The sequence below is a fragment of the Calliphora vicina genome, chromosome 3 (assembly GCF_958450345.1).
Source record: "Calliphora vicina chromosome 3, idCalVici1.1, whole genome shotgun sequence".
NCBI lineage: Eukaryota > Metazoa > Arthropoda > Insecta > Diptera > Calliphoridae > Calliphora > Calliphora vicina.
This window is the reverse complement of record NC_088782.1, coordinates 42,570,575-42,584,367: the sequence shown is the minus strand read 5'-3', so window position 1 is coordinate 42,584,367 and position 13,793 is coordinate 42,570,575. Positions and strand designations below refer to the sequence as shown.

The window sequence follows — 13,793 nt, the reverse complement described above, 5'->3', positions numbered from 1 at the left end:
CAGCTGTTATTTCCAAATTCCAGTATTAAAGTCTTGTTCTTTATAATAAACATTCCAAGAAATTACAAACGATATTTTATCAGCAGCCGGTTAATTAAGATTTAACTTTTGGACTTTGTTAAACAGGCCAACAAAAACACTAGTATTATCATTTCAGAAAATAAGATAAACAAACCAGACAACAAAGAAATAACAAAAAAATGTATCAAGATTACAAGCAACTCCTTGTTGAAAAGCAGGACAAAATAGTAGTGGTCAAATTTAATAATCCCAAAAAGAAGAATTGTGTCAATCGCATAGCCTATGGCGAAATTGCCAAAGTATTACAAGAAGCAGGCAATGATGATACTACGACAATAGTGGTATTTACCGGGGTGGGAGATTTCTATACGGCCGGCAATGATTTGTCTCAATCTGGTGATATGGACGATATGGATGCTTACATACGCGAGTCTAATGCAATTTTCAAAACTATGGTACATTCCTTTATTGATTGCCCCAAGATAATAGTGTCCTTGGTTAATGGTCCCTGCATAGGTATCGGTACTACTTTAGCGGGTATTTCGGATTTAGTATGGTGCTCTGAGACTGTAAGTTTAAATTCATATTGTTTTATTTTATTCGTTTTATTTAATTTTCATTTCATTAAAGGCCTATTTTTCTACACCATTCGTTAAATTGGGTATAGTACCTGAAGCTGGCTCTTCCTATTTATTTCCTCATCTGATGGGCCGTTCTAAGGCCACTGAAGTTTTATTATTTGGCGAAAAGCTTTTGGCTCAAGATGCCTATAATTTTAATTTTGTTTCACGTATTTATAAAAGCTCCGAGGTAGATACAGTGATATGGCCAAAATTACGTGAATTTGCTGAGTTGCCGCCACAATCACTGCAAATCTCTAAAAGATTGGTGCGCAGCGAAGAGAAGAAGGCTTTGTTGCATGCTATCGATGTGGAATGTGAAGAATTGTTAAAACGTTTTGGTAGTGAAGAGTTTATGAACGCTTTAATACAATTCACAATGAGAAAGTCTAAATTGTAAATTCAATACTAGTGTGTTATTTACTGTAAAGTTTTGATCACAAGTTCAAATAATACTATGTTATTATATGAATGAATAAAAATAGCTTCCAAAGAAGTATAAAATAACTAGGTAGTTCTACAAAAATGTTCTTGTGAAAAAAAATCTGAGTTCTAATTTTTTTTTTTTTAAATTTTGTTTAATTTTATATTGAAAATTTCCAATCCCCTTTTGCTCAAATCGCTTTATTTTAGACAATATTAGTCCAAACTTGAATAAATAATTCTATTTTATGTAATTAAACTCGAACAGAGCTTCGAATTAATTAATTCAAAGTGTGCTTAATTTACTATATTACTGTTTGAAATAAATAAAATTAAAAGCTTAATTCGAAATTACAAAATGTCATCCATAAATCCATTCCCAAAAAATAATTCTTTAGATTCAGTCAAAAGCTTTTATTTCATTGCTGAATTAATTCCTAACAGAATTCATTCAACCTTTGAATGAATAAATTTTTGTTAATTCAAATCTAATACAAATTGAATTAAAATATAATTTCAACATACAGTTTTGTTTCTGAATTGACTTAATTGGAATAATGAATTTGTAGATAGACTCACCTCTAGACTTAAATATGACACAATGTAAATACTCAAAAGAAACACTTTAAAGACACAAATTTGCAATTTTATGAACAGAAATAGAAAGGGCTTGAAATACAATTCCTTTTCTGAATGATCTAGTATATTTTTAATCTAAATGATGTAATCTGATTTTCCAAAATAATAATAAAGTATAAAGCATATACAATATCCCAGAAAAAAACCATTAGTTCCACAACTAGTTTTAGAACACATGAATATAGTCAGTACTCGTTCTAGTTTGGCATTAAGAATAACGATTTTTGTTTAAAATTATACGGAGGCGCTAAATAACAGTTCCTCAATAAATGTTATTCGAAATGTAATCGAAAATGTAGATCGAAATTGTCGCACATGTACCTAGTTCCGGAAAGCTGTTAATGAGATTTTATTGCTTCTTTCCTTAAATTACATATCTACTGGACAAATGGTTAATAATCGAGTCTTGAATCCATTTATCGTTTGTTGCATTTGATTTTAAAAATGCCCACCATTAAATCAAGTGTTTGGAAAAATATTTGATATCAAAATATTCCTGGGATGTTTACATAGTTCATTTGTCCATCTTTTGATCTATGTGGATATGTAGTATATAATTGATTTTAAGTCAGAAAAACTGAACTCATGCACCGGTAAAGACCTTTTAAAATGCAATACCAAGTAATTACTTATGAAAGTAATATGTAATAGTATAAATTAAAATATAAGCTTGTTTTATAATTAATTGTTTCTATTTATTTACTACTATAATTGAGATTCAAAACCTGAGCTATATAAATAAAAAAATTATTCAAATCTTGATCAATTTATAACAAACTGTGTTTTATACTGCCATCTAGTTGTCAAATTATTCATGTGTCAAAATTTCTTTTTATCCTCCTTTATTAATGTCATTCCATTTACTCTTATCACATGCCGACACACAGCTACAATTGCCGTCTCACTCACTCTTGCACAATACCAATTGATATTTGTCAATTTTAATTTATTTCGCCGCACTTATAATTAAATGTCGGTCGCAACGTGAAATTTCCGCAGAATTCTTAAGAAAAATTAACAAAAATACCGTGAAAAACCCTGAAAACTTGATTAACAAAAACTCTAAAACAACACATTTTGTTAAATTGTTGTTAAACATAAACAATTTTGTGAAAAAAACTTTATTTGACAATTATAAACGAAAAAAAAATACAAATTTGAGGTAAAGTTTTTTTTTCCAACGAATAGCAGTTGAACAACGTAGTCGAAAATAAGTGGATAAAGCATAAAGAAACAATTCAATATAAATTTTTTTTTGTTAAAATTACAAAAATTTTCCTGAATATTGTTGATTAATTAAAAAAAGGCCAACTGTGTTAAAATACCTAATATTGTGTTTAGTTTTGTTCAATTTGATTTGGTGAATTATTTTTTATTAAAAAATGTTTTTGTAACGGAGTGTGTGTTCATTGGAATTTAGATTTAATAGCGGTGGAGTAAAACAAGAAGATGAGACATTTTTGCTGATATCACACTTGAAAGAAAGTTGACCAACAACAGCAGAACAAATGATTTTCATTAAAAATTCCTTTACGGATGCTTTATTTGTGATTTAATAAGTCTAACTCCAAAGTATATTGTGCAAAGTATAACTTGAACTAATTATTTTATTTGAGAAAATTTGGTTAAACATACATAGTTTATTAACAAATTACATGTTTGCAACTTATTTCAGACACAAACAGATTATTTAAGTGAATTATACAAAATCTGTTTCTGCTTTTAAAAAAGTCGAGGTAAGTTTATAAAATTAAATACAATCTTAAATAAAATGTAAAAAGGCCACTGTCCGCGAGGTTTTGTTTTTGTTACATTATAATTAGCTTTTAATAAATCATGTTTCATTGTTTTCCGGGACATTCTACTAGTTGCTGTTGATTTATATTACCCTTGATCCTCTTACAGTCAACCCGTATGGTATGAGCTAATTCCTATAAAAGAAAAAGAATGAGGTTATGAAAGTTGAACCGGCCGGTTGTAACGAAGTTCTTTATATTTATTTTTCTGAAAAATATCCCAAATTATTCTCATTAATTTGCATACGCATGCAAATAGTATTTAATGTATTGCTGCCTGGTGATATTTATATTCAAGGCATACAAAAATAAATAAATACCTATAGAAAATATTCTATTATTGATGTCATTCTGCACAAACCTTTTTTTTCATTTTACCATTCTTTGTTAATAAGTTTTTCATTAAAATCTTCCCTCCCTCCAGTTACTTTTCCTTAGTTCTTTGTTATAAAATTGTTTCTAATATATGTAATAGGAAATAATTTATTTGGTTTTAGTTATTTAGTTGTTTATTTGCATTTTCATTTGTTTTTTCGTGTTTATTTTGTTCGTATTTTGTATTTTTTTATTTGTTCATTATGAGGCGAATTAATAATTTTCCGGCGAATTGTTAGCTACCGGCAAATATTTTTTGTTTTTATTTAATACAAGGTTGTTAATAAAGGTAGTCAGCTAAAGAACAGAGTTGTTACAAAAGCAGTTACTTATTTATAACAACAATTGATAAATAAGTGAAATTTTATATCAAAACAAATGGTTTTTTTTTGTAACTAAATCCTTTAAAATTCAATAGTTGAATACTTGGTTGTCGCACGAAACATACATATATAAAAATAGATTTAAAATTAATTTCTTCAAGCCACGTCTTAGCTTAAACGTCAAGAAAAGTCGAATTTCATTCCAAAGAAAATAATTCTATTGTTGGCTTAACAGCCCTGGTAGAGTGAACTATGGTCAGTCCCGTTGTCGAGGGAATATACTAATTCCGTAAATTTGTTTGGAACAAATCAAGATCCCTGTACCACTTTATATTGCAAATTGGTTGTAGAACGTCAAAATAACCATACGGTTCGATATTACTTTTTTGAGAACTGTCATTTGTATCATATCTGTGATGTTATATATCGGATTAAAGGCATTATTCAGATAATTTATTCATTATAGAAAATATTTACTTATATAATGACTTTAAAGCCTTATAACTGCTAAACTAAAAGAGAGAGCGGACAAAATTGTAAAAGTTTTTATTCTTATAATTAAGAGTGCTATCAACACAAATATTAATTTATACCCTTTTTTGAAAGGAATAATAGGAATAAATATACAATACTTTATTGAGTTAATTCTAATAATAGTGAAATACACGATAAACGAAAATAAGTGAAAATACATCAGAACGTATTTTTCATAGAGACTTATACATAGAGACGAGACACTCCGATTTGTCAAACAAAAATACAACAAATCATATGTTTGATACAATAACAAAATAAATTGACTAGCATGTATTTTGTTGTTGCAAGAGTTAGGTTTTTGACAATTATGTCTCGTCTCTATGTTACCCTATGGTATCTTTATTAGTTTTAGGGCCATTATTACAACTTGCCGTTATACTTAAAGTTAACTTTAAGGGTACCCTTTTCTATTGCTTAAAGTTACCTTTAACTATAACGGCAAGTTGTAATAATGGCCCTTAATTTATTATAGTATTTAAACATAGCTTTACTAAATTTGAATTCATTCAAAAGATTGACCAATGAATCCCAATGAATCATATCAAATAAATATCAACAAATATTTGTACTACTTTTGAACTTCCTACAATGGTTAAACAATTTTCAACTTTCTTTAAAACATGTCGGAGTTGGGATAGTTAAATTATGTAAACTTTGTTGTTTCTCCTGAAATAGTGTTTTTGTTCCGTGTAGCAAACCATTAATCAACTGATGATTTTAAAAACAAATGTATGAAATGTTTAAATAATTTATAATAATACTCTTTCCCACCTTAATAGAATTTAAATTTGCCAAGAAAAAAAAAAGAAAGAAAACGTACAAGAATAAAAAAAGTTTAGCAACCATAAGCTGCGTGTGCTCTATTCAATTATGACGCAGCATACGCAACCAGTTGGTGCTGTTCAACATCAACACCAACAACATCAGCAGCAACAACAACAGCCGCATCAACATCAACAGCAGACTTCTACACCACAACAACAACAAACTACAACGACACTAAACACTAACAACAATAATAATTCAAGCAATAATAACAATTCTACTTCGACGCCTACAACTTCAAATATCTCAGCTAATAGCAATCAAACTCAAACTGTAGCTGTACAACAACAACATCCAAACAACAATAATAATAGCTATCAATCACAACAACAACCGAAGGCCGCTGGTGGCCAAATGTTTAATCCACAATTACAATCTGGAAACTTATACGTACCAACACATGGTATGCAAGCCGCCCATCATCATCCACAACATCATCACCAACAGCCGGGTGCCATGTATCAGACAATGATACCAGCAGCCATACCAAGTAATGTTTATGTCAACAATGTCACCGCCAATGTTAATCTACATGGTTGGCCCCATACTGTACCGCATGGCGCCTGGGTACATCCCGGCGGTGGACCACATTATATACATGGAGATTTCCCACCTGAACAGGTAAGTCATGGAAGGTGTTGTAATGGTTGTTAATAAAATTATGAAATTGGCAAAATTTAAAACTAAAAAAAATACTTTGTATTTATGTAACTTAAGCTGTATTTAATAGGATTTTGATTTATCATATCGCCATATTGTCTTCAAAAAGGCCTATGTATATTTTAACGCTTTTCCGGAGAAACTAAAAACAGTTCATTTTCATACCCATCACCATGAGAGTGGTAATTTTTGAATAGTCGACTTTTCGTCTTTTGCTATTTATGAAAAGTCTTTCTATCATATAGTACAACTTATATTGTTATTTAAAATCGAGAAAATCGGCCCACAAATGCACTGTGGTTCCAAAATTATAAAAATCGGTATCTTCAGAATTTGGAGAAACGAAGTTTTTTCGGAAGCTGACAATCTGCTCTCCTCCAATACAAATGGGTTTTTCAACTGGACATTTCGTTTTTCGACAAAATTTTGAATCATATTTTCGTTAATTTTTTTTTAATATTTTACTGCTTTACTAAATTACATACAGTGGTTGACAAAACAATGGAAACTTTTCCAAATATTTCATTAGTGGCCTAAAATCTGAAATATTTTTTTTAAAAATTTTAACATTTTTGTAGTATTTTATTTGTATACTTTTATTAACTTAATTTAACAAAAAACAAAGGACATAATTAATTAAATTCTAAAAATGAGAAAACAAAATTAAAAGATTTCTTTATTACGGCATTGACAAAACAATGGAAACTTAGGTATTATTTTAATAAATATGGTCTAAACTTTGCAATAACTCAATATTTTGTTGGGTATCCTTTATATGAAATATTTTGCCAATCCCTTATAACCGCCTCCGATAAATCTTCCTTTCTGGTGTAATTTTCGGTCCTTATTTTACGATCTACAATTTCCCATAGATTTTCTATGGAATTGAGATCTGGCGATTGGGCAGGCCACTTCAAAACACAACCACTCGGTTACAACCCTAGAGGTGTGTTTCGGGTCGTTGTCGTGTTGGAATCTCCAAACTAGGGGCATATTTTCCTCAGCGTATGGATACATAACATCATTTAATATGGTTCTGTATCCTATACCTGTCATGGTATCTTTTATAATATGAATTGGGCCCATACCTTGCCCTGAAAAACATCCCCATACCATAATATTGCCACCGCCAAACTTTTCAATCTTATTTGTTCTCCCATCACTGCCTCTTAAATTGTATTTGGATTCGTGGGAAAAGAGGACAGTATTCCATTTCTGTAACGACCAGTTTAAATGATCCCTGGCAAATTGTAGACGAGCAGAACGGTTCTTTTTAGAAATGAGTGGTTTTTTCACAGGACGATAGCAACCAAGACCAGCCTCATTTGCCCTGCGACTAACTGTTCGGGTACTTATTTCTAATTTTAGGCTATTAACAACCTCTCGAGGAGTTATTTTTGGGAATTTCTTGAACTCTCTCGCTATTAAATTATCTTGTCTAGGAGTAGTCTTACGAGTTTTTACAGAACCGAAATTTCTATATAATTTTTGAAACTGCTGATTTATTTATTGAATATTTGTCACAGATACTTTTTTGTTTTAAACCAGCTTTAAAATCGTTAATTATTTTATTTTTTAAGTCTTCACAAATCTTAACTTTAGCCATTTTCGTTAATTTTGAAAAAAGCAATTATCCGAAAAACTTAGAAAAAGAAATTGCGAAAAATTATCAGAATTTAAAAATAAAATAAATTAACTGTAAACACGATGCTTTTTACATCGTTCTTTTAAATATTATTTTCGTTTTACACTTATTTAAAAGTTTCCATTGTTTTGTCAGTAGCGAAGAAATAGTGAATATTTTTAATTTTGTTCCCTTTTTTCAGAATATAATTAATTATGTTGTTTGTTTTTCAGTTAATTTATATAAATAAAACTATACAAGTAAAATACTAAAAAATAATTTTTATTTTAAAAAAATATTTTAAATTTTGGGCTACATATGGAATATTTGGAAAAGTTTCCATTGATTTGTCAACCACTGTATCATCTACCTTACTGTAACTTGAAAAAAAGTTTATATTGATATTTTAAACATTTTTTTTTGGAATCGGAGACATCAATTCTATATAAAAAGAGCGCCAAATAATTTTATAGACTTACCCCCATATGCATAAACAGTTTATAAATTTAGCAAAGGTTTATAAAACAAAATTTCCATACAAAATCTGTTTCATAAACCTTTGATAAATTTATAAATTGTTTATGCATATGGGGGTAAGATTTTGATTTGGTATCACAGTGAAATGGCTGCGTTTAAAGCAAAATACCACGACTACTGTTTATTTCAAAAATATTTTTTCCAACAAAAAATTCACAAATTTTTTTTTCAAGAGAAATTTTTTTCATTCTTTTTATTAAAAAATACTTTGGTGAAGGGTATAATTCGGCATAGCTGAATATATATCTCTTACTAGTTTGTATGATGCCACAGGAATTTACACAAAATCCTCTGTTATAAATTCGAAATCAGAAAAAATATTTGGGATCTTATTAAAAATTACATATAAGATGATTTTTATACCTAGGCCTTTACTCAAACTAAAGGTCGTGGGTCGAGATGACATCATATAAGATTTTAATATATTACAGAAAAAACTCTAAACCTACGTGAAAAGTATAATAGGAAATGTTTTTCTTAGAAATTTGGTATAAGAAACGATAAAAGGAAAGAAATATTGCTAAAAGTTTACCGTTTGTTCTGGAAATATGCAACTATGAATATATTTGTAAAATTCAAACTGAAAGAAGTAAAATAAATAAAAATTTGTCGATGTAACTGACGCACTTCCCAGCAGAAGCAATGGGACTTGCAAATCAGCGTGATGACATCCGTAGTACCAACCCTGACGACCAAAGGATCTCGCGGCTTAATCGTTTATCAGAAGGTTGGCGGAAAAAATGGTTAGAGCGTTTAGAGACAAACGCTCACCACTCAATACAGTTAAACAAGGAGTTCCTCTAATCTCCCCGCAGCTCCACAAGGAGTTAACTGCAGCATTATGGCAACGGAGAAATACACTATCGCGAATCAATATTTCACATGAAATATTTTCCTTTTTTCGTTCATCAACTTTGTTTGCGTGAAAAAATTCACCTTGTTGTGAAATTTTTAGATGGAATTTTGTAAACAATAAGCAGCTGTTACGAACAAAATCAACTATTGTGAATGTAAAGTTCATCGTGATATTCCCGATAGCAATTTTCCCTTCGAGGGAAATGGATATTTCATGAGAACAAAATTTCACATGTTATTGCCGATAGGGGTGAATTTCTGCAGCTATCATCAGCGAAGTCTTCAGCAACACTCATCACCACCTGGACGAAGTAGGTAAATCTTAACCTTGGCGTCGATGGAGTTCAAATTACGACTGTGAAACACCCCAAAAATTTGGTCAACCTTATTTACCTATTCAGATTATGCCACTGCAATCAAGCACAAATCGTGAAATAGAAACAAGGTTTTCAAAGCTTTAGCCGGCAGCACATGGGGGAATGCATAATGAAAATTTCAGTGGCTTCAATGTGGTCTGCTTCGTTGAGTGATAATATATTCAAAGCTGCGAAAATGTTACCTTAAGGACCTTAACCTCCGAATATCATTTACAAGAGGAGACTAAGATATTACCGGTAAAGGAACACAACGTCATGTTGATGCAGCAGTTCCTTCTGGGATGTCACCAGAGGAGGATTCATCCAAACTTCCACATTACATAGTTAGAGGCATGTCAGATAGGACCTACATACATATATACGAGAAGAGCATGCAGAGGCATGCACAGGATCAATTAAATCGCAGCTGGTAGATGACAGCTTTAAACGGCATTCATAGAGAATGTCGTACTTGAAGGTCGCCCAACGCCTTGATTGGTCATTCTGGTACAACTAAGATCGGGATCGAACAACAGGCTTAATGCTTTCTGGTCTCGCATAAACCGTGTCGTCCCCAACTTATGTCCAACATGTGTTCAGGATACATACAAGTTCCCCACATATTCATATTCAAACATTTATTGTCACATTTGGTCGAAGTAGCGAAGTAGCGGAATATTGTAAAATTGTTTATGCTTATGCTATAAAACATCAACAACTAGTATACAAAATATACAAAATAGGATAAATTTTACTTTAAATGTCCCTCAAAGCTATGGGAATTTTCAGCAATTCTTCAATAAGTTGCTGCTATTATTCGGTTATAACGTTGTTTACTTATGTAAAATATTGTCTCTAGAAAAGTTTGATGAATCTTATTAAACATTACCATAAAGTTTTATCTAATAGTTTTGCCACTATTCATAATCTACAATAGATTAATCTACCAATTGGTATCGAAGTGTTAAGATCGATGTAATACGAATCCACCTGATTGATCCCAGTTTTGGCAATTGAAAAGGATTATGCTATTGTCAAAGACAAATTAAAGAAAGTAAAACCTCGATTGGAACCACAAAAAAAACAAGCAGTTGGAACCATGGTTTTTTTTTTGATACAATTTTCTGGTTGTTACGATTTTCATTAGCGCTCATCGTCTTGCTTGGAGTCAGTTGTTGTAAGCATTAACTTTTAACTTACAATACAGGGAAATAAAATTTGAGTATTGTTTATTAGCATTTAATCATATTTCTTACATGCAATGTTAGGTGGAAGTTTTTTTTTATTTGACAAACCAAAAATTCTAACTAAAACTGTAAATTTGAGATAAAAATTGTTATATTAAGAAATTGATGTTAAATCTAAAAAAATATTCATATTAACAAATCAAAAATCATTTTATTTTTAGGGTGCTTCAGTCCTTCAACCTATGGGTGCTATGCCCGTTACTGTGCAAACACAAAATGCCTTAGGTGGCGGCCCAATAATGAATCCAGGCGGTAATCGAGGATCTCGCAGTGGTCGCGGACGTGGTGGCGCTAATGGTTCAAGACGCGGTGATTATAATATGCAACGACACCCCCAACCAGAGGGCAGTCCAGCTCCACAACAATCCTTGCAAAACAATCAGCAAGACATGCAACAGCAGCATCAAGGACAACAGCCATCGGATGGACAGCAAATGATGACAAGCTTACCGCCATCATATGTGCAACATCCTCAATATGCTGCTCATGCATCGCAATATCCGTACGGTTATCCAACCTACTTTGCACCGCAACAACACATGATCCATCCTGGCCAAAGTGCTGCAGCTCAGCAGGCTACCGGTACACCACTTTACTTTTCTGCTATGCCAGTCTATAATGGAGCACATATGTACAACTATGGTTACTATCTGCCGCCCGTAATGAATCAATCGGAGTATCAGTATGGCGATGAAGTTGGCGTTGGTGGTCCACTGGGCGATGAACGTCAGTCGGGTGTTGAGGGTGGTGCCATGATGTGGCATCAACAGGCCATGTATCCCGATGAATATGGCATGAGTCCAGCTGATATGCATGCCGTCTCCGCAGATGATATGAATCACAATGCCTCCGCAATGGGTTCGGCCAATGAAACTCCCAATCTTTTGAGTCCCAACTATCCACCCATGTATGAACAAATGACACAACAAATGGGAGTTATGCACATTTATGATGATCCTCAAATGGGTCAAATGCAAGTAATGCATCCTCAAGCGGGTGTGTCACAGGTTAGTAAAAAAATATTATATTTTCACATATTTTTTTAATGTTAAACAATTGTTCTCCCAAAATCTAGATGGAAGAAGAATTATCTGAATGTGGTTCACAACCCTCGGCACCCATACAGATGGTGCCACCCATACAAATGGTACCAGCTGCAGCAGCAGCTCCTCCCATGACCCTGCCAGCTGCAACTAACGAACAAATTATACATCAGCAAACACCACATCTTATACCTGTTGCAGGTGGTGCTATAATGCCAATTGAAGAGACAATTACACCCAATGCAACACCTCAGCATCAGATTCAGCAACAACCACATCAACAACCATCACTTACTGGGGGTAAGTTTATGTTTATTTCATTTAATATTCAATTATTAAATTGGCAACATATTGCAGCCAGTTTGAGTTTAAATTACTCGACAAATATTTTGGTTTAATACTTTTGTATTATGTGTTTGTTTATAGAAAAAAGGTTTATATATTTTTAAAGAATATTGGGATTAAGATAAGAACTTTTTTCAACAAAAACTAATCTTTTGTCCAACGAATTATTAGAGGAATTCACTCTTTGTTGTTAGCTACACTTACATACCTTGTAAATGTAGTATGTAGTATGTCTTAAAAACTGCTACATTTTGCCAGCTTAAATAAGATATTTTTAATCTGGATTAAGATCAATTTTTAATTGTAACTGGAAAAGAAATTATTATAGACACATAGTAGATTGCATTTACTGGAGCGCTACGTTCTTCTTCAGCACCCTTTGATAATTGATCAATACTTATTACTCTATTGATATAAATTCATGGCAATTAGCTGCATTGTATTTTTTAAGACAAACTCGATTGTCTGCTTTCATTTGGTACCTTAGTGCTGCCTAAAAACTTAATAAAATGGAGAGAGGTAAAGATGAGAATTTAAATGTTAAGACATACAGACCAATTATGAATAAAAATTCCCCGGGTGTTTTTCCCCATTTTCTCATTTTTCCTATACAAATTCAATTTGAAAAATTCCCGGGGAACAAACTCCCACGGAATTTTTTATTCATAATTGGTCTGATAGTAAATAGTATAAGTGTTTTAGTTGAAATATCAAAGGAGAAGAAAATTAGTAAGTTTCAAGTCATTTGACGAATCTGAAGTTACCCCGAGAAGATTACCATGTTCAGTTTAGGTAACCAATTACTATTTCAACTTCATGCCCTCTAGGTTAGTGGAAAGAACGATGTCCTAGAAACCAATATCTTCTAATGCTGGGCAATGATAAATAAAGTGGAAAATAATCTCATCATCCTCCTCTACAGAAGTCATTGTAGGGCAATTAAAGCCTCCTCGCTTGATTGCCAAATTTGCAATGTACGCTGCTTAACTGCAAGCGTTGTAATACAAGATGATTTATGTACGTTCACTGCGCTGCTTACATGTGCATAACGGAATGCCGCATAGGAAGTATTTGTAGCCGTCAGGCACCTTTTTTCGCCAGGACGCCTGCATCACAGTTGTCTATTATACCTATGTGTTACTTATAACAGTCGTACCCATATGAGTACGATTGTTATAAGTCTCGCCATCCTTTTCAAGGACGCCAGGCTTTCCAACATTAGATTCGATGTCGTTTAAACACCTATCAGAGACTTTATTGCTGCATGACCCCAGTGTAAACATTTCTATTGTAGGAATAAATTATTGTCAAGTGGAAATTTTATTTGAATTTTTCCTTGTAATGATTTGGAAGATTTTCCCGACTACCGGTTGTATAAAAATCCAGCCCAACTATATACAAAACAATAATTAGAAATGACAGAACAAAAATCGGTGTTTATAGCTGGGAAATATTAGGAAAAATGACAAAAAAAATTCCCAAATATGCAAAAAACGACTCAGAGTTTTGCTAATAAAGTCAGGATTCAACAATAGGCCTCTAAAGAAATTAGGCACTCATAGACATC

At 32.1% G+C, this 13,793-nt stretch overlaps 2 protein-coding genes across 2 annotated transcripts in view; both read left to right on the top strand.

Annotated features, from left to right (window-relative positions):
- The first annotated feature begins 167 nt into the window (after positions 1–167).
- On the top strand, positions 168–1,167 carry Dci (Dodecenoyl-CoA delta-isomerase). Its single transcript, XM_065505414.1, has 2 exons — positions 168–590; positions 652–1,167. The coding sequence occupies exons 1-2, from the start codon at positions 201–203 to the stop codon at positions 1,039–1,041; spliced, it is 780 nt and encodes a 259-aa protein (XP_065361486.1). The 5' UTR covers positions 168–200; the 3' UTR covers positions 1,042–1,167.
- Positions 1,168–2,651: 1,484 nt separating this feature from the next.
- The window catches only part of Usp10 (ubiquitin specific protease 10), a 121,567-nt gene continuing 110,425 nt past the window's right edge, over positions 2,652–13,793 (top strand). Inside the window, exons 1-5 of the mRNA XM_065503378.1 lie at positions 2,652–2,865; positions 3,379–3,439; positions 5,514–6,180; positions 11,000–11,845; positions 11,914–12,181. Of these exons, the coding sequence (XP_065359450.1) occupies positions 5,605–6,180; positions 11,000–11,845; positions 11,914–12,181 (1,690 nt within the window). The 5' untranslated portion in view covers positions 2,652–2,865; positions 3,379–3,439; positions 5,514–5,604. The remainder of the gene's footprint in view (positions 2,866–3,378; positions 3,440–5,513; positions 6,181–10,999; positions 11,846–11,913; positions 12,182–13,793) is intronic.

Bases quoted from the DNA above. Each gene is read 5' to 3' on its own strand.
- Dci (XM_065505414.1), top strand. From the start codon at position 201: ATGTATCAAGATTACAAGCAACTCCTTGTTGAAAAGCAGGACAAAATA. The intron at 591-651 runs GTAAGTTTAAAT...ATTTCATTAAAG, and splicing joins TAGTATGGTGCTCTGAGACT to GCCTATTTTTCTACACCATT.